General features: G+C 34.1%; 2 protein-coding genes across 3 annotated transcripts in view; one reads left to right on the top strand and one right to left on the bottom strand.

Annotated features, from left to right (window-relative positions):
• Positions 1-11,626, top strand: part of ATPCL (ATP-citrate synthase) — a 92,180-nt gene extending 80,554 nt beyond the window's left edge. For both annotated transcript variants that reach the window (XM_071598537.1, XM_071598539.1), the window contains exons 18-22: positions 2,623-2,832; positions 4,211-4,354; positions 6,233-6,429; positions 6,955-7,031; positions 9,799-11,626. In XM_071598537.1, the coding sequence (XP_071454638.1) occupies positions 2,623-2,832; positions 4,211-4,354; positions 6,233-6,429; positions 6,955-7,031; positions 9,799-9,890 (720 nt within the window). In that variant the 3' untranslated portion in view covers positions 9,891-11,626. The remainder of the gene's footprint in view (positions 1-2,622; positions 2,833-4,210; positions 4,355-6,232; positions 6,430-6,954; positions 7,032-9,798) is intronic.
• A 1,843-nt stretch (positions 11,627-13,469) lies between these two features.
• The window catches only part of LOC139700311 (uncharacterized), a 74,580-nt gene continuing 61,430 nt past the window's right edge, over positions 13,470-26,619 (bottom strand). Inside the window, exons 28-35 of the mRNA XM_071598951.1 lie at positions 25,152-25,328; positions 22,660-22,857; positions 21,990-22,096; positions 19,323-19,354; positions 19,014-19,223; positions 17,849-17,967; positions 17,400-17,589; positions 13,470-13,607 (exon numbers count right to left, since the gene is read on the bottom strand). Of these exons, the coding sequence (XP_071455052.1) occupies positions 13,470-13,607; positions 17,400-17,589; positions 17,849-17,967; positions 19,014-19,223; positions 19,323-19,354; positions 21,990-22,096; positions 22,660-22,857; positions 25,152-25,328 (1,171 nt within the window). The remainder of the gene's footprint in view (positions 13,608-17,399; positions 17,590-17,848; positions 17,968-19,013; positions 19,224-19,322; positions 19,355-21,989; positions 22,097-22,659; positions 22,858-25,151; positions 25,329-26,619) is intronic.

The following is a 26,619-nucleotide window of genomic DNA, read 5'->3' as shown; positions in this document are numbered from 1 at the left end:
TTTTTTAGCATCTGTTTTTTTCAATGCTTTTATAAATTTCAATTATTTTTTTGCATTCCTTATTTTATTTTGTAATACATATTCCTAGGGGTGTGCAGCACAAAGAGGAACAGGATAAGTTAAAATATCAAACATAGCTCTACAGCTATTTATTGCAAGAGGATTTAAGTAAAATATCAGTAAATTTTATGAAAGGAAATTAAAAAAAAGAGAATGCTCTGGGCATTTATATGCATATTTAGAATAAGTTCAGTATTTTAGTGTATTAGGCCAAATTTTGTTTTAAAGATGTTCGATACTGAAGAAATTTGAGCCAAAGATTACAAGGGTAAGACTTAAGTCAATTGATGGACTTCCACAGTTTTTTTTAGGAAGTCTAAACTAAGCAACATTTTGAGAATTCTTCTTTGTAGTACCACCATAATATTAAATGCACCCTTTCTGCACCAACCATAATGTTTAACATGTAGCTTAACTGGCTATCAGTCAGTGCAGAATAAATACTACTGATTAATTACCTCGGTGCAATATGCCGTATATATAAGTAGCTGGCATAATTTCATTTGTAATGTGACAAATACTACCTTGATCAAAAAGTTCCCGGAATAACCACCGTGTGGCGCTCCCATCGTTCCGACTTGAGTTCTGTTTTTTTTGTTAAATTGGTACATCTGTTGTTGATATTCCCTTTAAATCTTAGTGTCATAACTTGACATTTGCAAAAGTTACGTAGCCAAGAGTACATCTATCTCTGTGTGTGTTGGCGATTTTTTACAATTTCAGAAATGGATTTAAATTTGCAACAACTAACTTGTATTAAATTTTGCGTAAAAAACGGATTTAGTGGCGCACGGACGTTGGAAATGTTGGAAAAGTGTTTCGGCAACGATTCTCTAAAAAAAACGGTCGTTTACCAGTGGCACGAGCGGTTCAGAAGTGGTCGTGAGTCAATCGAAGATGATGAATGCAGTGGCAGACCATCAACATCGAAAGTCGGTGAAAAAATTGATAAAGTAAAAGAAATGTTGGTCAATAACCGCAAATTAACCATCAGAGAAATAGCGGAGGACTTGAACATTGCCTATGGATCCGCCCAAGACATTGTGGTCAATGATTTGGGTTTCCGTCATGTAGCAGCAAAGTTGGTGCCAAAAGACCTCAATTTCATGCAAAAAAGAGACCGTGTTGACGTCGCAAAAGACATGATTTGCGAGGCTGAATCCGATCCCACATTCATCAAAAGGATCATTACTGGAGACGAGACGTGGGTTTATGAGTACGACACGCAATCCAGACATCAGGCAAGTGAATGGCGTTCACCAAATGAGCCGAGACCAAAAAAACCACGTCGTTTTCAGTCAAAAAAGAAGGCAATGCTGACGGTTTTCATGGATTACAACGGTGTAGTGCATCATGAATTTTTGCCAGAAGGCCAGACAGTAAACAAGGAGTATTATTTGGGCGTTATGAGACGTTTGCGTGAAGCAATTCGCCGAAAGAGACCAGAAATGTGGGCAGAAAACTCGTGGATTTTGCACCATGGTAACGCACCGTCGCACAGTGCTATCATTATTCGTAATTTTTTGACGAAAAATGCAACAAATACCATCCAACAGCCACCGAATTCACCTGATTTGGCTCCCTGTGACTTCTTTCTGTTCAATCGAGTTAAAAAACCATTACGGGGAACGCGTTTTAGCAGCCGAGAGGAAGTAATGGAAAAATCGCAGGAAGCACTGATGGACATACCGAAAACCGAATATAAAAAATGTTTCGAGGATTGGATCAAGCGCTGGCATAAGTGTGTTGCAGTCGATGGGGATTACTTTGAAGGGGACAATATAGATTTAGATGAATAAACTTGTATTTTTAATTTTCTGAATAAATTCCGGGAAATTTTTGATCAAGGTAGTATGGTTTTTCTGAGGGAAAGTTGAATCACTATGAATATCAGGATATTTAATACAGTTGACTGTTCTGAATACAGATCCTATTAGTGTCAATGGGGTCACTATAAGTTTGTGAGCTGCTTGATGAAAAAATGTGTAATTAGTTTTAGAAAAATTAATTTTTAATTTATTAGTTATGAACCAGCCATTGAAATATTCAGATCATGTTATGCACTACAGTAATTATTCTCTTTCCATTAGACAATTTTAGAAATCGTTAGTATCATCTGTGAAAAGGGATATCATTTCTGGAAGTGGCAGATGACCAACGTCATTGATTAAAAAAAGGAACAAATGGGTCTTTAAGTCCAAAAATATCTCCCTATGTGGCAAAAGAAAATTAAAAAGGAATGTGTTCATTTTTCCTCACACTAGAGGTTGTAAGTCAGCGATAAAAATGCCATCTAAGAATTGAATTTTGAACGTGTGCTTAATTGAATACTTTAGTGGAAGCAAGTCTCTTGTAAGTTCAGTTAAAAAGTTAGCAGTTATTTCTGGAATATCACATTTGATTTCCATTTATTTGTCCTTCAGCTAAATATTTCTTAAAATATATTGTGGTATTATTTAAATCATCAAAACTGGGAAAGTAATCTATATGAATGAAATAATTTTTGTTTTGGGTCATAATGCTCTATTACTATAGTAGATATAATCAATTTCTTACTTACAGATTCTGAAAAAAGATATTGGTATTGGTGGTGTGGTTTCTCTCCTTTGGTTCCAACGATGCCTTCCTCCATATGTCTGTAAATTCTTTGAGATGTGCTTGATGGTCACAGCTGATCATGGTCCAGCAGTTTCTGGTGCACATAACACAATTGTTTGTGCGAGAGCAGGGAAAGACCTAGTCTCCTCTTTGGTCTCTGGACTTCTAACAATTGTAAGTAATCGTCCTAGTGTGTACCAGTTTTCGTAAGTAATTTTGTTTTCATGAAATTATGTGATAATCAAAAGTTAAGCTTGGTAAGTTGTATATGTCATTTTGCCTCTGTGATACATCTAATTCTTCTCTGAATTTTATTTGTGAATGATTCTCTTATCATTGACTCTTTCCATGGGAAATTTTAAGTTCATTTAGCCAGGAGGTTACATAGATATGTGTCATTGATATTAAACAGTAAGTAGCTGCAATCCTGATCTAGATAAATATTTTTTTTATTGTGAACACATCTCCAGTTTGGAAGACTTAAGTTTCACAAAATGATAATGGAATACAGAAGAGCATCAATTACATACCTGTATTTAATCGGCACATTATCCATTTGCCTCCGCCAGAGGCATTTCTCATCCTCTGTTCCACTTTCATTCCCTCTACCCACCAAAAATTTAGAGGCTGAGATATTTATTTGTTTCCTCGATAAAAGTTTTTCCTGTTATGTTTGTGAAATTTAAAATTGCACTTTGACCAAATTTATAAGTATTGCTTCATATTAGTGTGGACCAAGCAAGAAACTGCATGCAAATATATTGTGTCAACCAATGTTTGGTAGACCTAACTATTGGCTTCAAAAGAATATTTTAAATTTAATTTTGGAAGATGAAACATTTGGTATACATTTGATATTTCTTAATAAACTGAACATTATTGAGAGAGCATATTAAGGAGAGAATGGTTATTTCAACTATATGAATTATATGTCAACGTATTCATTTGATTTTTATTAAATAAAAATTCTATCGTGGGTGAAGATGTATGCATAGTATTAGGGAAGTGATTGTAAATACTTATGAGTAGTGGTAGAATTTTCATTTTTAAGAACACTTGAGTAATTTATCCAAAACTCCTTAGTTAAAAGAGGTATGACTATACAAAAATTGAATCCATTACATTTGTTAGTGACAAAGTAAATGCTTGTTTTCCTTAACATCTAAATAATTGAATTTTTTTCATCCATTTTTAAGATGCACCTCTTGACATGACTTGAATCTTTGAGATAGAACCTAAAATTGTCAATATTTCTTCAATCAATATGAATTTTTCTTTATTTTTTTAATTTCAGGAATAATAATATTATTTCCTTGCTACAATTTTTTTCTAATGCCTTGAGATATCTTCTTGCTGTTTACTTTTTTCCCCATTTCTTACACCAAAGGGTAAAAGAAAATTTGTTTTCATCTCTTAATAAGAATTTTCTGATCATGATAAATAAAATTAATTTTGTTCCCTGCATGGAAATCTAATTTTTCAGTCATTAATTTTGTGCAATAGCTTTTTTGGCTGATGAGATTAAATAGTACATGCTCTCAAATTCCCATAGGGTGACCGATTTGGTGGGGCGTTGGATGGAGCTGCTCGCCAATTCAGTGAAGCCTATGACACTGGACTTAGTCCAATGGAATTTGTGAATGTGATGAGGAAGAAGGGTCAGCTTATAATGGGCATTGGTCATAGGGTCAAGTCCGTAAGTACTAAATTTTTTCATTATATTAAAATATTTCTTTCATCCTGTGATTTGTCACCAGAACATGAGGGCTGGAGAATCTGTTGTTAAAAGGTTTGATAGTCATTATGAACTACTGACCATAAGTATCCATGAGTACATTGTGATAGATGCTAGTCAAGTTTGTAGCAGCATTTTTAATTTAACCAAACCTACTAGTCTTACGGACACTGGTAGATGATTAAATAATTGGATGCCCATGTTAACTACAACGTTTGTTATTGAATTGGTTTACAGGTTGGAATATTTTTCCCGTTTTATTTTTGGTTTTCACATTTTGTAGGGAATTTATGGACATTACCTTTTATTACATGTAATAGTATTTCATATGAATACCTGCTATATCTTTAAATGTGATGAACAATGGTGTGCGGTGGAGGATATGTGTGGGTTAGTAACTTGATAGCCTTTTTGTATAATAAAACCAAATTTCGTATTAGCAGCATGTGGCCCCCATATTTCTGGGCCATCATTAAATTGGCTTTCAAAGAGCATAATATATATTAATGTCAGTTGTTCAGAATAAATTAGCACGCATAGATTTATTTAAATAAAGAGACATATAATCATATAATTTCCTGTAGGTTTCGGGGGCATGGGAGCTCCAACTCGGGTTGAAATAAAGATAAACTCTTAAATATGGGCAGGTTTAGATGAAAATTTTAGCCTACAAAACAACTGATGAGTTAATTATAATCAGTATTGTTATAGGTATAATACAAAACCTTCAGGCTTTTACCATTCATTGGCCAAAGCATGAGCTAATTGGTGAAATCTACTGAACCTCTATGGCTTGTGCATTTTTACATGAAATATGCATCGTCTGCCTTCAAGATGGGCTTCAAAGGGATGCCCTTAGGAGTGCCATTGTTATTATTAAAATTAAGAGAGGTTCGAAAACTGATCATTGTATAAGATAGGCTGACTTGAATCGGTAGACCAGAGGACAGCAGCTGGTTTCTTTCATTTTTTTATAATCAATTATTCAATGAAGAAAATAATGTGTTATTATTATGCATTACACATCTTTTTGAATGATTTTAAGTGCTATTTTGCAAAACTTGCAAGTGTGATAATTCATTTGGTCAAAGCTTCAGTATAAAGCAAATTATTGTTCACATGTAAAGAGACATTATACACAGCATGCAGACCTGTGGCCAAATTTTTTCAGTCAAGATCCTCCATCGTTCTTTAATTTTTTTCCCTAGAGAAGAAATTAACAGTGTGATTAAATGGCTGAACAAGTATCCTGAGAAGCTTTTGTCAATGTCAGTACTGTTGAAACTAATCTTAGGAACGGTTTTACACTTATTTATGTGATAGTTTCTATTTTCCATTTGGTAAAAATATTTCATGATTCCTCTTCATTATCTTTATTAATTTTTAATGTTGATTGATTATAGATACTATTCTACTTTAAAATATTTGAAAACCAGAAATGTACACCTGAATAAATTTCTTCAAGATGTGTCTAAACATTATTTCTTATGGGAAAATTTTTTATTTTGCAACTGTGAATCCAATCCTTATCATAAATTGGCATTCCATGACACATCATAAGCAATTGATCTTTGTGATTTCAGTGATATGTTAAGTGTTAGTACACTTTTTATGAATTTTCTTTCAGTATCATTAGCCTGAAAGATTAAGGGACTAGTTTGGCATACTTATCTCATTAACATAATTATAGTGCTTATCAATTTGTATACTTAGTCATTCATCATTCAGTGCTCATTATTAATATGCATATATTCATAACTTAAATGATATAAATGTAATTTATACTACTGCTTCTGTTTTTCTCTGCTGTTAAAAATTGTTCAATTTGTTTTCTTATAGCTGAATAATCCTGACATGAGAGTAAAGATCATAAAAGAATTTGTGGTGGAACATTTTCCTGCCCGGCCACTCTTCAATTATGCTCTTGAAGTTGAACGCATCACCACTTCTAAGAAGCCTAACCTCATCCTCAATGTTGATGGTGTTATAGCTGTTTCATTTGTTGACCTCCTGAGAAACAGTGGTTGTTTCACGCGGTCAGTACACACTGTGCTTTTCCTTCAGGAGTAAAGAGCCTGGCACTGATTGGATTGGTGTAATTGGGAATGCATTAAGCGCATATTCCAAGAACTTAAATATGATTCCCAGTGATTGCAGTGCCTAACTCTTGGGTACTTTATAATAATAATACCCCTTTATGACTTTAATCCATTAAGACCCAGGTATACTAATCTGGGGATGAAGCTCGGCATAGCCTGGCCTAAAAATATTATTTGCCTATCCTTCTCTTTATTTCCTGTATAGCCGTAATTACCCACTTGTCAAATATCTTAAAAGTGTATTTTTTTAATTGCGTTTGTATTATTTATACTGATATTACCAAAAGAGGTGTATTAAGTCAAGGTCAGAATGCACTACATTTATAAAAAAAGTCACGACATGATATTTTTACAATTACAGTTTTGAAATTTACAAAAACTGTCATGTAACGAATGCATTTCAGTGCAAAGGTGATTTTAATGTTATAACAAGTTAAGTACCTTATTTTTTCTTTCCTACAGGGAGGAAGCTCAGGAATACATAGAAATGGGATCAATTAACAGCCTTTTTGTTCTTGGACGTAGCATTGGTTTTATTGGTGAGTGAAAGATTTTAGTGTTTTCAATTTTTAAAATCTCTCAGACAATATTCTGGCCGTTTGAATTTTTTTATTGTCTTACTAAAAGGAATGTGTGGTTATTAATAAAAAGGAAAGTTTGAATTCAAAGAAATGAACTGTGAAATTTTGGTACTAAATGTCCCATTAGAGAAAACTTTTTCACATCACATATGAGTATGTGACCACACTTTAACCCCCATCAGTAATTTTTAGACAGATAACCATATTTCTCTGAAAACAGCCATTCTCCCGTTTTGCCAAAAATATTGGCGGAAAAAGCAAAAGAAGGGGGCTATATTTATGTTAAAAAAATAGGCAAAAATATTTGTAACATAGTTATGCTAAAAATGTTAGCAAAAAGAAGAAATATGGGCTGCTCTCATTTAAAAAAAAATACTTAACAGATATTTTCTTGGCCCCTAAGCTGTGATAACTGAATTTTATTCTTTGTAAAACTTAAGTTCATCTATTCAATGCAGGATTTTGAGTGTTTTTTTAGAGAACCAGATAATGCAGTAACATTTTCATTTCATATTTTACCAATTTTTATAACCTCCTTGGTGTTATTTATTAAGTTTAAAAAAGCCATTTAAAGTTTGAAGATTATTTTATTTCATTTTGCGATGTGATATTTTTAACCCTGAAAGTTAATTCAAGTATTTCCATCTCTTCATTTGTGAAATATAATCTATGCAAATATCTATTTTTTAATATCAATTGAGAATGGTGATTTATTATAATTAATGATTATTTTTACAATTAGCCATTCTGAATGATAGAGGAAATCATTTTTTAAAGAGCCAAATAGTACAAGGGTAATCCTGTGAGTACCCAGCCCAACAAAGAAAACACGAAAAGTTTGGAAAAAAATGTATTTATTTTTCAACATAATCTTCTTCCAGCTCTATACACTTTTCCCAGTGATGTTCTGTAAGTTTGATAGCTATAGGCACAAATATCACAAAAATTCTGCTTTGTTGCTGTGAAACTTTGCTAAACACTCAAATGAAACATCTTCTCAACACTGGTTTTGCTCAAGTGTGAGCAAGGGCAGCACCCGTCTTGCACACTGCTTTATCATGTCCAAATTTTGAGTTAATATGCAGTGTGCTGCACTTTTTGGAATGCCTACTATGTCTGCTAGCTTGTGCACTTTCATTTGATGATCATCCAGTATCACTTTGTAGATTTTCTTCATGGTTTCTGGAGTCGTCACCTCATTTGGTCGACCAATGTAATGCTTGTCTTGACAGCTCGTATGGCCTCGTTTAAACTCTGCTTCCTAATGTTTGACTGTTGTAAACAAAGGAGCAGACTCACCCAGAGTAGAATCCAGTTCAGATTTTATATAGGTTTGGCTGAGACCTTTCAAATAAAAGTATTCTATCACATAATGATGACCAATATTCTCCATTTTCACAAGTTCACTGGAAATGTTCACTATTGATAGCTGCCGAACAAATACTAAACAATGTTGCATCCTCAAACTTGAAGCATATGCTTTATAGATTGTATGCTTTCCAATACAGTGATATTTTTCAAACGACTACCGCCATTTCTAGGTCAGGCTGGGTACTTACGGGACCACCCTTGTACAGTCAGATATATTTTCAAAATCAAATAATTTGATTTTGATGGCTAATTTATATCTCTTTACAATATGTAATGTGAGATAAGCCGTGGGGTTAAAACATTTTCGAAAAGTGAAATTTGAGAAATGTGAAGGACTACACAAGAGGGTTATATTCAGAGAATATGGCAAATAAAAATAAAAATGTTAGTTTTTTTTTTTAAACTTATTAATACTTCCAGATAAATATTCTTTATATTCAAATATGTCTGAATCAATTTGTATAATTTATTTATAAGTGGAATTTATTTCATGAAAATGCTGGAGAAGGTAACTGGCCTATCATCAATCTCTCTCAAATAATAGTGACCTACAGGCTGAGTTTATATAATTATTAGCATTGATATGTAATTTAATTGGAGAATTTATATTCTGTGATAATTGGATAGGACTATCTTAAATTAGAAATATTTGGTTGTAGTGGAAGTTTAAATTCAAAATAGAACAAAATAAATGCCTTATGTGCTTTCTAAATTGAATAGTATTCACAAAAGATTGACAATAATGCTTAACATTAACATCTGTATGTTTAATCTCACTTAATTCAAAGTATCCTGCCATTCATTTTTAAGAGCAGGCCCTGGCCAAAAGCACTTGGACTTAGTGGACTTGCATTTTCTGGTGTGGATATTCATTGTTCATTGGAATAAGCCTATTCCAAGAAACTGAGGGAGATACCACAGCTGTGACTTTTAACAGAGTCATCCGCTAATAAGTATTTCAATGCAACAATTTCAGAATTCAAAAATCATTTGTCTTGACTGGGGTTCGAACCCGGATTCCTTGATGTCCGGCTGATTGCTATAGCAAGTTAATGTATCAAAGCATCCTCTTAAACTCGGACATATAGGGATCCAGGTTTGAATCCCAGTCATGGAAAATTATTTTTACTCTTTGAAATTGTTGCATTAGAATAAGCTTATATGGAAATTTGAAAGCACGATCTGGTCCCTTGCAAGTTGACTTGATCTAAGAATTAACTTGCCTCAGTGGAGTGTTCACATGCATTCAAGTATAATTTCACCCTCATAAGATGTTGTAAGACCTCAAACTTGACTTTCTTCCAAGATCTCGGTTGTGCTGAAATCTTCTGATGCCAAGATCTTTCTTCTCCAGGTCACTACATGGACCAGAAGAGGCTGAAGCAAGGTCTTTACCGCCATCCATGGGATGACATTTCATATGTCATGCCTGAGCAGTACAACTAAGACTTCGCCACTTCGGTTCTGTGGATAGGAGATACCCCATTGAGTGGAAGTGACTTTGATGTGCATAAGTGAAGCTGAATCAGTGGACAGTTGTGTGACCGGTGGCAGTCTCTTGAACAGAGTGCTCTCTCTGTCTTTTTTTTTAAAGTCTCTGTCTGTCCGTCCCCCTAACTCATTTCCTAACATCCCCCATTTGGGTTTCCATAAGGGATCCATGGGGAGGTATCATAATACCTCACCCAAAACCAGTCATTCTCAAAACTTTACTTTTCTTTGGTGTTCCATTCTGTGCTTGTTCCAGGTTTTCTTTTGGGACTTGGTATAAATATCCTATTTCAAATTATTGAATGTGCCTCGAGTAAATGGAGGTATTTTTTGCTGTTCAGTGCTCGAGATTCCTCAAATGATGATATGGTGTTGTTTGCGCCTGTCATTTGCTAGCATGCTTAGAGTGAAGTATGAAGGCACAATGCCATACTGGCCTAGGTGGGTATGCTGTTTTACCACAGAAATTTCAGGAAAAGGATGATGTGGCTTGTTAAATTTGTTTACTGAATGGCTTGATTTGTGAGAATGATGGTGAGAGATTATTAATATGCTTGAGAATAAGTTGACTGCACTTACAGATTTGAATGCTTCCCTTAAGAGTGACTCCTCCTGATATGTTGTAAGTCTAGCTTCAGCTGCTCACTATTACAATGTGATTGCCTTCCTCATAGTTGTGTCAAATCCAAAAGGCTCAGGAGAAAGTCAATTTTACTCCTCCCTCGAACTGAAGGCATTTTTTATGAAAATTTCCAAGCTCCACAAATTATTGAATTCAATCTCAAGAAGCTTGTTTCTTTTTGGAATAAGTGAGAATGTCCTCACAATTGTTTTTTTTAAATATTTTAGTCCCAAACACAAAGGCCCTATTATCATTGAGCTCGTGTGACAGCTGTCTGTTGAAATGATGATCAGGTTGTGAGACATGCTTTATCGTGGAAAACATTCCCAACAGTAGTTTTCATAGCCGACGTTGAGAATTGAGGAGGACTATATGAATGGGTATCCCATACCATTGAAGGCTTTGTTGCCTCAACACCCAACATTCCATTGTAGAAATCATTTTAACTGAATCTTGTATCTATTAATTTTAATGATTAAATTTAGGCTGGAAGATATCTGAGCATTTAATGGGGTAACAGACAAATAATCATGTTGATAGCACAATTATATATTGGTGAAAGGATCAGCTTTTTGGGGTAAATTCCTGTCACAAAGAGGCTCATCAGTAGTTATTGTTACCTGTATATATATATAGAAATCAGGAATGCCATAATTGAGTTTTGTGAAAGTGTATTTATTTTTCAACCTTGTTTAAAATTGATGTCACACGTGTAAAATAGATGGACATTTTTAGGATAATGAATGGAATCCATGCAAGTAAGTGCAATATTTATGCTCAGTAGTAGCTTTTTGTCTTTTAAATCTTCACCTGAGGAGTATTTTAAGGAAGAGATCTGAAATTTGCACACTAATTTTTTAACTGCCACTGTTTCTGTTGACAGGGGATGGATGGACTTCAGGGGTAGCTTTCCCATCCTATAAGTTGAGTATATTTTGCACAAAATTAATTAATTTTGGCTGTAGACCTACAGTTAACTTTTATCCTCCTTGAATTTTCTATAAGGATGGATATGTAATGGCCTGATGTATTGCATTTTTTTTATGTTAATGAATGCAAATGTTTTTAACATCTCTTGTGTTCTTTAAAATTGCATGCCACACCTATACAAGTCTTAATCTGATTGTGTGTATATTTGTAGTAAAAGTCAGCATAAAGGCTTTCAGACAGGTCTTTCCTTACATAAAAGATTTTCTCCTGGAAAATACTCTATTGCTTGGAGAGTATATATTGACATTTAGACATTTATTGTGTATTGTATTGTTCATTTGCTTCTACGTGATAGTAAGTCATCCCGCTTGTCACAATAGCTTCTCTCAAAAGATAAAAGAGCATGTTCATATTGGATTGATGTATTAGACAAGAGGAACATTTACATGTTGTGAATATGTAGTTAATGTAATTCAGCAAACACAAGCACATGCTACATCCTCTGAAAATATTTGCAGATTGTATTAAAATAATAAAAATAAGTGTTTCTGGGTAAACTAACAGCAAAGAAGTCCAGTAGTTCATTGTTTGCTGGACTGGTGCACAAAGTTACATTCCATGAAATATGAGTTTCACAGACTAGCCAAAATTTTCTCACTCCATTACAAACAAGAGTTCAGATGCAACAAGAAAGTTGGAAACTATTTGGAAAGCATGCACAATTGAAATTAATGACTTGTGGAGGCAGAGACTGTGAACAAAAGCTTCCTTATTTTTCTTATAGGACATACATTTGTGGTTTATGCCTAAATGTTTGTGATTCAGTGAGTGTTGTGGCCATTCTGTTGATTTTCATTCATTATTCATGTTTAATATGTATTAGACTTGTATTGTTTCGACAAAATTAAGTTCTTTTTATAGATAATCCTTCATTAGCTCTTCATTAACATAGATATTGATCAAGAACCCATTATTGGTCAATAGTATTTCTACTTTGTAACCAGCCATACAGCAGATGTATGGTAATGCTATCCACTGGTACTAATACAGACTGATTATAATGTTTTATAATCCACTTATTACTCAAATGTGAGCTTATAAAACTGTAGTTTTTATTATTTTATTCCCCATTCCATTTAATATATTTTTAAGACTGATGGAATGACATGTCCAGACTAAGAAAGTATTTCCGAGTATGTAAAAAATATTTTTCTGACTAACAGTTTGCCATTGGAAAGTTGGAGTTCCAATGATCAATTGAGGTTGCCTTGGTGAATACATATCACACTACATTAATCAAAAATATGTTTTATTATAAGACAAGTGAATTGAGATGTTGACCTCAGTCATGAGCCAAATTGCAGATTGATGTGGCAAATATATTGCAACTAACTGCACAACTAGTTTCTAATACTAGGCAGTAGGAATTACAGTATTGGTGAAAAATTGGTTCAGTGAAATAGTAAGAATTTCGGCGAAGATTGTTACCAATTAATTGTTGAGTCAAAGAATGTCTTTGAAAAAATGATGAAACATATGTAATGTAGAAAAATAAGCTATCAAATTATTGATGGAACTGAAAAATGTTAATGGAGCACTTGTATTCGGAAGGTTTGTACAGGAGAGCACTGATGTATAGGATAGAAACTGATGTAGTAACGATGAGAATGATAAGTTGAAGACACTGCTAAAAGGCAATAAAAAGTGGAGCAAATTCAAGTGATTGCTTTATTCCAAATTTAGTGAATTATTCTGATTTAATTTATGATAAAAATAAGCTTCAATATTACACAGAAGTATGCACATAGGAATTGATATACCATATTTACAGTAGCATTTTATATATGCATTTATATCAGGTACCATGTTGAAGCAAAGTAAGTTCGACTTAACTAAATTGAAGAGTAAAGATATTTTGATTTTTCTCAAGTTTTGGAAATAAGATTAAAATACATTAAAGTCCCCTAAACAGTTTTACTTCCTTATTCTTCATTAGATGTAAATAAGTTGGCTGGATTGGACTGATGAGTCATTGTATTAAAATGGGTAACCAACTGGGCTACTGAAGCAGCTGCCTTGAACCTTGTTGATGCTCTTCGCCTCTCGAGTTTCTTCTTCCACTGTAAGAAGAATTACAAAATATGTATTTTGCATTCAAGAAATAAGATATTTTCAATAAAGAAGATCTTTCCTTTCACGTGACTCATTTTAATGACAGAGTCAATATCATAAAAAAATAAGAGTAATCCCTTAATGCATGCATCAACAGGCCATGGTATATAATGGATTTTAGCCTTAAGCAACTAGCTACAAGAGACAAATGCTATCTACCAATTGCTACACAGAAACCTTTTGCAATCTGTTGGCAGGTTTTCCTTACTGTATCTGGAGTTGAATGGCTGATGTTGTCATTTCCAGTAGTTTCTTCCCAATACTAGTCAAATCTGAGTTTACGCTGCCTTTGAACTTACTGTGTTATAATATGATACATTTGCATAGTGAGGATACCCAGTTGATACATTAACTAAGAGAGAGATTGGAGAGAATAGAAAATATTTTGGAAACAAATGGTTGTTTTAATTAAAGGCCTCTGATGACGATGCATGGCAACTCTTCTCTTTTAAGCCAGAGAATATTTTTTGTTGGATTCAATGGAATTTCTGGTGTCCATATTCAAAAATCATATCAACCATAAACATATAAGATAAGGTCAATCAATTAAGAAATAGTGGTTACTATAAACTTTGTCATTTTGATCCCTACTATTTTCCGTAATTATAATTGATGTAATTAAAAGTGAAGAGCACCCTGACCAAAGTCATTGGGTTTTCTTGTATTTCATGTAGATTCATCAAAATACTTCAAATATTCAATCCTAAAACTGAAGCATAATTTATTTTGACATATTTTAGCAGGGCACTGCCATAAGAATCAAGGGGAGAACATGCTATACCATCCATATATTCAAAAACAATAACAAATTCTATCCAAATATGAAAACCTGTGTGCGCAATGTGCAGTTTTTTAAATACCCCAGTGGCTGAGCTTTCTGCGGTGAATCTGTCATTTCATAGGTAGCAACTGAACTCTCTCCACTTCATTTTATTTTGAGCCCCTTATCTTCATCAGTGTTTTAATTCTCTCTTTCCTAAAATCTTTTAACTTAGCAGTCCTTTTTCTTCTTTCTATCCTTCAGCATTTCCTCCTCAGCTGAATACAATCTGAGCACATCTCAACCGAGACACCTTCATCCTCTTTTCATTTACAGCAGTTTCCTCCCCCCCCTAATTACATCATCATCATTACTCTCTTTGTTAATTCGATTCACTCACAAAATTTTTCTCCATGGTCACATTTAAAAATTTTCCAAACACTAGTCATCTTTTTTCCCTATTTTCTGTTTCATTTGCGAACAACATGACAATCTATATAAAAAACCTAGTGAATATCTTCCTCTTTTCTACTGATATTAAAATCCATACAACTGAAACAAAATAAACATTGCCCCAGTTGGATTCAAGTCAATGAGTAGTTTCTGTAAAATTCCCATTAATGTTAAATTTGTGAAAAAAATGTAATTGGCAGGCTCTTCAAGGAAGTATTGAAGACATTAGTTTTTTTATTAGATCTCTGTTCATTTAAATTTAAATATTCACTATTTTTTTTACTTTAATTGGTAATATCATTGCTTATGCTCATGTTGAACATCATAGTCTTTTACTAATTCATCAAATGGTTTGCACAATTTGTTACAATGGTATTTTAACTTGAGCAAATATAAGATTCATATAATATGTATAGAGAAGAATGCTCAAAGGGAAGGTCTTAACATATCACTGATAAGTAGAGGGTCCTCTTAATGAAGAGAATATCACTGAAACCCTAAAAAAATAAATCTACCAGGTCCATTTCAAAAGATGTAAGAGGACAGAAACCTTAATGGTGAAAGGCACTTGATGGTAGTGAAAAACATTGAACAAATAATGCTGTTTCAATATCTTACAAAAATTAGTTATGGAATATCATGTGTAATAACAGTTGATGAGTCTGTTGTACATTTACTCACACCCTTGGCAAAGCACACATTTTTTCTTTCATAAGTTCCCAGTCCTAAATGCTTTCTTCCATCATGTAACTATCAAAATTTTGAGCTATCTACTTGCTAGATCATCATGCTGTGTATTTTAAAGGAAAAGTGATAATTTCATGATTTAACTGTCAAAATAGGGGATCATTAAAAATTGATTCCTTTATGAACACCTCGTAGAACATATGTCAACAAGTATTGATTTTTCATGTTAATGAATATACCTTTGACTTACAGTTAAGACTCAAAATTTGACGACTTTTTTGGGGGCAGCATTACATAAATCAAATACATAACAATGTATTCATCTTTCATGCATCCCAAAGCCTAATTATATCCTACATAAAATACCTTAGCAATCAAATAAGAAGTTAAGGTTATTATCATTTAGCAGTTTGGAAGGAGAGAAATATTTAAAATATCTTGAAAAGTTTTCATGGTATTGCTAAAGCCAAGATTTGGCAAGAACAGTTATTCTGTATTAATTGCTATGGTATATATTTTTTCCATTGCAACAGTGCAAAATGTCTCCTTCATCTCAAAAGTTATCTTATTTTATTACTTTAAGGATCTAATTTCTAACCCTGCTATTTTTTCCAGTGCTTTATTAACTGTTTGGGTAATGTCTCTTTTTTTCAGGAAAACTCTCCAAGTTTGATTTTTGCATCAAATGAATATCATTTCATGCCACTAATTGGGATAAAAGTTGCCTTTTTAACTTTGCAGATTTCAAAAAAATTTGAGGATTATTAAGGTACACATAGCTAACCATTTCATAGGGAAATATGAAGTGAAATCTGTGGGCAAAAATTTTGGGGCCATTCTCTATTCATACAATGTACATATATAAGTTTTCATATTTAATTTGTTTGTGTTCTCCAAAATTTGTTAATTCCAGGATTCATGCATGAGGAATACAGCAGTAAGAAAAAATGGATGAATTGGTGGCATAGATTTCCTTTGGGAGGCAGAAGAAAGGAATTTGAACAATTACAGGAAAGGAGTGCTCATAGTGAAACGATAAATTTACATATTTTATGGTCCAGACAAGATTTTTCTCCTTATTAATCAATGAAAAACCTCAAACAGTAAGAATTTAATGTCTGCACCTAGAATTCATGTGAACGCTCACTGATCCAGAGAGATTATGAGGTGAATAATATTTTTCTCAAGTTTCATTCATGTTTAAGTTTTTGTTTATACCGTGTTAAAATTAGTTGTTTATAAATTGGTTATTAATGTGCTAATCAATTTGTAAAATGATGATCTACCTCAGTGTTCTATAAAGTTTCATTTTACAATTTTGTCCCAAGTCCCTCAAAAATATAACTACAATGTACTCAAAAAAGCCGAGAAAAGTCCTTCAGCCAGATAAAAATCAAGCCAAATTTTAAGCTATGTACTTATATTTAATTCATTTTTAGGATTCCCAAAGCTTTAACAACCTACATTCAGTTAATTTGAATGATATTATGATAAAAATAGTGCATAAATATGTAATTGCAATTTTGGAGAACAATAGTTATTAGGTTCTTATATAAAACATTCACATGCACAGCATATACATAGCTTCTTTGCTTTTTCTTTCATTTTAAAAACCTTTCATTTGTACTTTGTACATGTAGATAGTATATTAATATATTGAGAGGAATCAAAGTTACATCAAAATGAAGGTTGAAGAAAGATTCTTAATTACTTCATTAGATAGAAAGCAATTTATGGGGATACAAAAAAGTTATGTTAGTTGGCAAAGGAATGATTACCCATATTGATTAGCATGATATAAGGCAACTATTATTTGTATGGAATATAAACTAAGTCTTACTTCCTCATCCCGAGATGGTAGTGTTGCTAGGAACTGAGCCACATGTGGTTTGATTGGGTCTGCAATAGCCAGCACAGACAAGCAGCCATCCACTGTTCCTATGACTACAGCCATACCATCCTCTGTACTTTCCAAAGCAGTGACTTCTGCTTGAACTCTGTAATTTGCTATCATCATCCCATCAAGAGTTCTGGAATAATTATTGGAACAAGGGATTTAATCTAATCAATAATGACACCTTGGATTCCATGTGCTCTCCCTCATGAACACTGGGGTATTAGGCTAAAATTAGTAAATGCACTTCATGCATATATCTAATAAGTGGGAATATATATTAATATGCTCTTAATATTCAATCAAAATAGGAAGGGAGGTAAGTTTCGCAAACATCCATTTGAAGCCTTTTTAACATCAAAAAAGTTTTATGTTGCAAAAATAAGTAATCATACCTGAAAACACGTAGTGTTTTGTGACCACTGTGGTAATACAAAACATACTCATCAGTCCGGTTGAAAGCAGTTGCTACAGTAAATACACCTTCAGCCACTCTTGGAATAAAAGTCCTAACCTATTAAAAATAACAAAATATCAAAATCTACATGCAAAAATTAAACTTTGCATAGCATCTTTAACCCTTTTGCTGCATTACACGCAGCACCTAGTATGTTTGCATGGTTGGCTGCAGTGAACGTGCCTTTTCCCCTCTCTGTGGTGTGCTGTCATACTTGGACATTTTATTAAGATTATATTTGTCAAAATAAATTGCAAATTTTCCTTTAAATAAACAGTGACTAATTATTGTCATATTTAAATTAATTCAAAAATAAAGTTTACAGAGACACGATACCCTCCCTTTTTGCTGCATGCAAAGAGTAAGTTTCTGGAGACTGAGCTGCAGCAAAAGGATTAAGAGATTAAATAATTTCTTTTAATGACATCTAGACAGTCCTCTATCACTATTTTTCCTTTTTTCTGACGCTATCACTTTCCATTAACTATTCATATAGAAATTTATTTATCTTCTTTTGGTCTTAAAAAGACATTTTATAAATTAGACACTAAAGAGAGAAATGTTGATGGTTTAGTGGAGAAAATTCTCTGGGGTGTAACTCAGCAACTCTTAGTTTAATTGTGAAACCCACCATTGGTGAGGGGAAAAAGCATGAGATCTATGCTGGTATGGATTTTATGATATGGGAATTTTCAGAGAATATAGTGAATATAAAACATTTATCACTCAATACTCTCCTTTAATCTAACATACAGTATTTTATATGGTGGTGGAATGCACACGTTAGATTAATGCCTCATCAACAGTTGTATATCCAGATCTCTCAGTATAACCAGATAAAGTACATAAGTGACATCCCAAAACAAATTACAGCTTGGTTGTGTTCTATATGAATCATGACGAATATTGTTATGCTCCATAGCCCTAGCAAGAGACTTGAGGACTTAAAGATAGATTGAAAACACCAGAGAAATTATACCACTTAAACCAGAAATACAAGAGTGTTGTTATCTTTTCTCAGTTCATAGCAAGGTCATTGTATTTAAACCTGCATTAGGAATTACATCCACTAGTTAGTTAAGAAAGAGAATATATAGACGTACTGTTCCACCTCCTTTCTTGAGCTCTAGCAATTCTAGCCCTCCCCGAGGAGGAGCACACAGACCAAATTTCCCATCCTTAGTCATATGTCCACCCCAACGTGAAATCCAGCGTACAACTCGTCGTGTGCGTATGTCAACAAGTGCAGCTCCACCGCCAGCTGCTCCTCCAGCTGAAAGGAATATGCAATTATGTGCAGATAAATGTCTCCTCTTTTAAAATTCATAGTTTGAATGTGGAGTATAATGTGGCTCCATATTTCTCCTGCATTGCAGGAAAGCCTGTAAGCATTGTCCCTGAAGGTCGCTTACTGCAATGTGAGAGAAATGCCGATCCTCAAATACTACACATTTCATAAAAACCTGAAAGCAACTTTTGCATCTATAAACCAATGTAAATTCTCTGTAAAATTGAATTAAATTACTCCAAGACAAATTTGGACTCTTGCATAATCAGTCATTTATCAAAGATAACCAAAATTTCAATTTTCCTTCCCAAAATGTTTCCCTATTCCTGAAGAGGTAGCTGTTTTATTCTATTTTTTTAGCTTTCAAATGTGCTCTTGAGAAATAGTTATAAAGAAGCAATAAATGTTGAAAATAGAAAGCATGAAAGTTTTTTAATGTTGCTGTCATTTTCATTCTTGACTTTCAAATATTTCTTGCCTTGTAAATTTCAAAATGATAATCTTTTGCAAAGGTAGAATGAAGAGGATTGCACAATATCTAAATACCAAAGCAGTGAAAAATACATAATCATTCATTGAATTGACTTCATTTGTAAAGGGATAATAAAAGAACTTCTGAATGAGGCTATTCACCCTGCATTGCAATTGTATTATAGATATTTCCTGTGCCACCTACATTTAAATGCATTATCAAGCAATTATCATTCCCTGAGATAATAAGCAATTTATTGCTGCAGCAAGCAATCTGAGGGAATCAGAGAATTCTTTTTTGGAGAAATCTCCTGTTATTCTAAACTTTATTCCTCTGATATTCTTAAGCATTTTGTATTTTGGCTTTATTTTCACTGATTGATGTAACAAATAGTTAACCAGGGATGTAAATATCGCTTTAATACTACCTTGATCAAAAATTTCCCGGAATTTATTCAGAAAATTAAAAATACAAGTTTATTCATCTAAATCTATATTGTCCCCTTCAAAGTAATCCCCATCGACTGCAACACACTTATGCCAGCGCTTGATCCAATCCTCGAAACATTTTTTATATTCGGTTTTCGGTATGTCCATCAGTGCTTCCTGCGATTTTTCCATTACTTCCTCTCGGCTGCTAAAACGCGTTCCCCGTAATGGTTTTTTAACTCGATTGAACAGAAAGAAGTCACAGGGAGCCAAATCAGGTGAATTCGGTGGCTGTTGGATGGTATTTGTTGCATTGTTCGTCAAAAAATTACGAATAATGATAGCACTGTGCGACGGTGCGTTATCATGGTGCAAAATCCACGAGTTTTCTGCCCACATTTCTGGTCTCTTTCGGCGAATTGCTTCACGCAAACGTCTCATAACGCCCAAATAATACTCTTTGTTTACTGTCTGGCCTTCTGGCAAAAATTCATGATGCACTACACCGTTGTAATCCATGAAAACCGTCAGCATTGCCTTCTTTTTTGACTGAAAACGACGTGGTTTTTTTGGTCTCGGCTCATTTGGTGAACGCCATTCACTTGCCTGATGTCTGGATTGCGTGTCGTACTCATAAACCCACGTCTCGTCTCCAGTAATGATCCTTTTGATGAATGTGGGATCGGATTCAGCCTCGCAAATCATGTCTTTTGCGACGTCAACACGGTCTCTTTTTTGCATGAAATTGAGGTCTTTCGGCACCAACTTTGCTGCTACACGACGGAAACCCAAATCATTAACCACAATGTCTTGGGCGGATCCATAGGCAATGTTCATGTCCTCCGCTATTTCTCTGATGGTTAATTTGCGGTTATTGACCAACATTTCTTTTACTTTATCAATTTTTTCACCGACTTTCGATGTCGATGGTCTGCCACTGCGTTCATCATCTTCGATTGACTCACGACCACTTCTGAACCGCTCGTGCCACTGGTAAACGACCGTTTTTTTTAGAGAATCGTTGCCGAAACACTTTTCCAACATTTCCAACGTCCGTGCGCCACTAAATCCGTTTTTTACGCAAAATTTAATACAAGTTCGTTGTTGCAAATTTAAATCCATTTCTGAAATTGTAAAAAATCGCCAACACACACAGAGATAGATGTACTCTTGGCTACGTAACTTTTGCAAATGTCAAGTTATGACACTAAGATTTAAAGGGAATATCAACAACAGATGTACCAATTTAACAAAAAAAACAGAACTCAAATCGGAACGATGGGAGCGCCACACGGTGGTTATTCCGGGAACTTTTTGATCAAGGTAGTAAGTTAATTCTTTTGATTAAAAATGTAAAAACTGTCATAGCAATCAAGTATAGCAACTTTCTAAGAAACTGTGGGAGATGCCGCAACAGCAACTTGTAACAGAGTCATTCGCTAATGTGCATTTCAATGCAACAATTTCAGAGTTTAAAAAATCATTCGCCTTGATGATTAGCGGATGACTCTGTCAAAAGTTACTGTTGCGGCATCTCTTGCAGTTTCTTTGAAATTTGTCAAGGTGTAAACAGCACAAGTGTTTAAAAGTTGGCTTTAACCTCGAGGACTGTGGCGTATCGCGCATGACTACAAATGCCTGTGACATTGTATTTACCGTATTTCGTCACAACATCTTGTTCCTTTAAAGCCCCCAAAATTCCAGAGTTTAAGAGGATGCTTCGATAGATTAACTGGCTAAAGCACTCGGCTGGACATTGAGGGAACTGGGTTTGAATCCCGGTCGAAGCAAATGATTTTTAAACTCTGAAATTGTTGCAATGAAGTATAGCAACCTTTTTAATGAACATAGAAATCGTGTTGCTAATTTAATGAGAAATGTGTGACAGTACCTCCACTGTCACCCCCTCCAGAAGTCACAACAGCCACTTGCTGAGGCTTAATAGGCATTGGCACTAGACAAATGGGATCCTTTCCAGCTCCAAGCCTCAGAGTAACTCTACCAATGCAGCATGAAAAAATGAGCCTAGGGTTATAATCCACAGCAAAAGGTGTGACACAATATTTACTCACAACAAGGTGAGGAACCATATCTCATTAAGAATTCTGAAAGAATAAGGGTTTTGAATAATATATAAATGTCTCTATCAAACTAACATCATTATTAATTGTGAAGTACCCAAATTTAGGCTATAAATGAATCATTATTTCAACGCTACCTCATGAAAGAGATTGGAGGAGTTTATATTTATATAATCTCTTTAGTCTGTCGAAGATATTATTGCATCTATCTTATGTTTGTTAGCAAAGGAGCAAAAATAGTGGTTAAGGGAAGACGGAAAAATTTGACCTTATCTGTTATTGGTGTAAAATGCCATTAAATTTAAATCTCAGAATTATTAATATGGAGTAAAATTTTAACAAATTTAAATGTCAATGTTAACCTACAGCAACTGGAGGACAAGCAGTGAGCTCATTCAGGAGAGAAGAGCAGAAAGGGGTACAAAACTGAGTTTGCTTTAAAGTCAGTCAAGCAATGGAATGTGGGTCAACATGTTTTACCTGTGCAGAAGAGACCCTGTTTGGGCATTGAGGACTATGAGAGATGTTATTGGGGAAGCTGTTGCAGCTGTAGTAGTGGAATCAGACTTAGCTGATGATGACCTCCGGCTGGAAGTTGAAGATGTGGTGGATGTTGATGATGTTGAATCTCTCCTTTTGGTTAAAGTATCACTTGATCCACTCCTACTTCGGCTTCCCCTATTATAATGCCAGACAAAATGTGCAGCGCAAAATTACCTTTCAATCTCATCTCAGTCAAGCAATCACTGATGTATGTAAATATTTCTCATGTGCTATGGGGTAACTACAAATTGATTAATTCATGGTTTTGGATAATTCAAGTACCCATAGTGAAGCAAGAATAGCTTAAAAGAAGAAATTGAGTTTCAATCAAATCAAGAATGAAATTCAGTTTGAATTCTGGACAAGGCAAATGATTTTTACACTTTGAAATTATTGCATTGAAATGCACATTTAGCGGATAACTCCATTAAAAGTTACTGCCACGGCATCTCTCGCAGTTCCTTGGATAGAGTAGCTATAATTTCAAACAACCCATCCATTGAATGGTAATTGAGGATACTGTTATGCCCACTATCTCTCTTAGTACTTGTTAGGTTGCTCTTAGAAAAACTAATGATGAAAAAACATTAATAGTGAGTGAAAAATAGTATCATTGGTCATCTTTGGGAACTTGTGAATCATCATTCAGGATGATTTGGTCCAAACTTTCAAATCTATTGCAGCCCTTATCACCAGGAACGCTGTAATCTCTCTGCCACCTATTTATTAATATGAGTGGCTCCATCCCTCTGCCCTTCGCTAATCATCGTCCAAACTCCCCCCCACCAATTACCAGTGATAGAATTCTCTATCTTGCACCTATTACTATTGTCTCCATGTCCTGACCTTGGGTATCAGAATACTTATTTCCTGGTTGTACTGGCTGAATTCGACTCATCTTTCCTTACAATATGTTCACCCCATTTCACCTAATTTGAGCATAGAATATCCTCAAGCCTGAATTCTTTTAGTTTTGTTTTGCAGTCTCCCAATTTTTGCTAATGTTTTTAGACTAATATTCTAACTATCCACAATACCCTAGAACCTCTTTCAAGACTACTAAATAGTGGTTCATTCCACATTCAGTATCTCTTAATGTTGTACTATCTTTCCCTCAAGCACCTTATTTCTCATAATAAATATAGAGCAAAATCAATAATTGTCCTTCATCGTGTATTTTAAATGATTCTTTTCCATTTACACTAATGTTGTCATTAACTTGGCAGTTACCAAATGGCCCTAGCGGCTTTACCAAGACTCCTTCTGATACCAACCTGGCCATTCCAACTTCCTAATAATTTATATATCAATACATACAAATTCATTGAACAATTCTCTGACTTTTCTCCAGACTCATTTGCCATGCTCTCAGTTTCACCATTAACTGGTTTCATAATATACTACAGCAACTCTTCTTCGAATACAAACTTTAATACAGCAATGAAATTACAAATGAAAACAATCTAGGGGGCTTTATCTCATATTTCCTGACACATATCTTACCCATCTCATTCAGAATACCCTCTACAAATAAGTCTACTCCTTGTCAGTCATGAACATCATCAACTCATGACCAAAATGGCAAACCTTTTCCATCAATGCAACAGCTTAATATGCTTTGCTAACTTTAATGTTCACTTTGGATATCAATTCACTATGTTTATTTATGTACCAAAGATTTTTTGTCCATGTTTTAGAGAGTACTAGCTTGTACCTGATGGTCTTAAATAGCAAGCAAGCAAACAATTCACTTCCCTCTCCAATCTCAGGTTGTGCGTAACCGCCTGGGAGGCAAGAGGGCTCATCCACCTTGTGGACTGCCAAGAAGGGCATAGACGGAAAGGATAGGGTGTATGACTCATACCCTTTTTTCAGTGTAAACATCTGGGTAAAAAGTTGCACAAATACATATGGTTTACATAGTAGCCATGATTATATGAGAAATAGCAACCCATTATAGGCAATCAAACTCTTTGGTTTTCACCATGATACTGTATTGGCTTCATAATTACCTCCTATTAAGATATACTTGTTATATGCCATATTCCACTTATTCAGTACTTGACCCACTTTTTCTTCTTTATCAACCCATAAGTAATCTAATGTCTACTCTATTGCTTCAGATGTCATCCTTAAAATGAACTAATTGGGATGTTATGGTGCAAGAGTTTCTTAAAGTGCTATTTAGTGATAGTGAGCAAACCTACTAAGTCCCAAGCTTCTGACTAATGAGAGGAACTAGGGATATTTTGTGTAATCAGATAGATTAATTTATTAAAATGTTTGAAGTTGATTTAACCAATCAATAAGAAGGCATAATAAGTGTCTCAGTCAAAAGATCTCCTTATTTTAGTGCATAATTATGAAATCAACCTCCACACCTTTCATATTTAAGGAGTTCCGAAAGACATCGGAATGAGAATACATACTTTTTCTGCTGCTTGTCATTGTCAGACCCACTACCACTATTTGAAATAATAACCAAGTGCTGTCCATCAGATGTAATAATAGCATCTCTGTAGGGCAGTGTGGAGCGTAGCGTAAACTCATAGCTAAATGACTGGACTCCAGTTGGAAGGCTCCGAACCACCATCACGCATCTTGAACTGAAATCAATTAAAATAGATACATTTATTACCTAGTTGTCAGCATTTCTCATTTCATACAACTAGGGTAGCCATTTAGTAGAGAAAATGAGGAGAGTCTGAAATCATATGTGTCCCAAAACCTGAAAAAAGGTATGAATTATATGAAAACAGTCGGGGATATGAGAGAAGAATCATGCATTCCAGATAGGAATGACATTCTTTCTTAATCCTGAGAGCAGTGCATGCTTAATGCAAACCATTGTGAGCACATGGTGGATGCATTGGCTTATGTATTCATTGTTCTCTTTTTGGCTATAAAGAACCTTTTTATTGACTAAATACACTCTGATAATACATTTAATAATTTTTCTTCCCCCCTTCCAGAAGTCATCTTCTTTTTGGGAGAGTGCATGAATTTGTGTGATGCCTTCATGCGTTTCACATATTTGGTATCATGTAACTCCTACATGGTGTGTATCTCCTAGGCCAAAGCATTTCATGGGGTGATCTAAATTTTCAATCGGGAGGATAATAGTTTTGTTGCACTCTTTATCAACTTTAAAAAAGTAATATTAGATAGGTCTACTATTTTTCAAAACTTGAGTATTTATATTGAAACCATGCTGAGCCTGCCTATGGTAAATAAAGCATTATTATTATTTATTTAAATCTAAAGTATTCTTTAAAGCTTATTTACAGAACAAATTATGTTTTGTGTGATACTTTGAATTCATAACTGTGTAGCATTTGACCTTAATTTCCCTAAGAATATTTGGCCAAGCAAGGCCAGTAAACTGGTTTCATAGGGATCATTACCCTCTTATTTTCTTCAATCATTCTGCCATTTCACTAACCTACCTAAGATATTTCTACTTAATAAAATTAAGAATACAAAGTAACTTTCCACTGTCCTTTATTAGCGTACTTTACGGACAGTGGAAAGTTACTTTGTATTCTTAATTTTATTAAAATGAATTTCCACAAGGTTGAGCCGGGAACTATTGAATATATTTCTACTTTTTTAATCATTTCAATCATTGACATTGTTGATACCATATAATAACGATAATTATAAAACGAAGATGGAGTTTTCTGTTGAATTTTCTTTTGTACTTTAAAATGATGAATTTATTTTAACAAATAGATTTTCAAAATACTGGGGCAAATGCAAGTTACTGATTAAACATCTTATTTTTCCAAGTGTGGTTATATGCCAATATATTATGAATGAAAAACTAGTAAAAATTAGGAATTGGAGATATGAAATGAATGTCTATCCTGCACAATATACAATATAGGAGTTAACTGT

Source organism: Hetaerina americana, unplaced genomic scaffold (assembly GCF_022747635.1).
Source record: "Hetaerina americana unplaced genomic scaffold, ioHetAmer1.1.p SCAF_10, whole genome shotgun sequence".
Classification (NCBI taxonomy): domain Eukaryota; kingdom Metazoa; phylum Arthropoda; class Insecta; order Odonata; family Calopterygidae; genus Hetaerina; species Hetaerina americana.
This window is presented reverse-complemented; position numbering and strand designations above follow the sequence as displayed.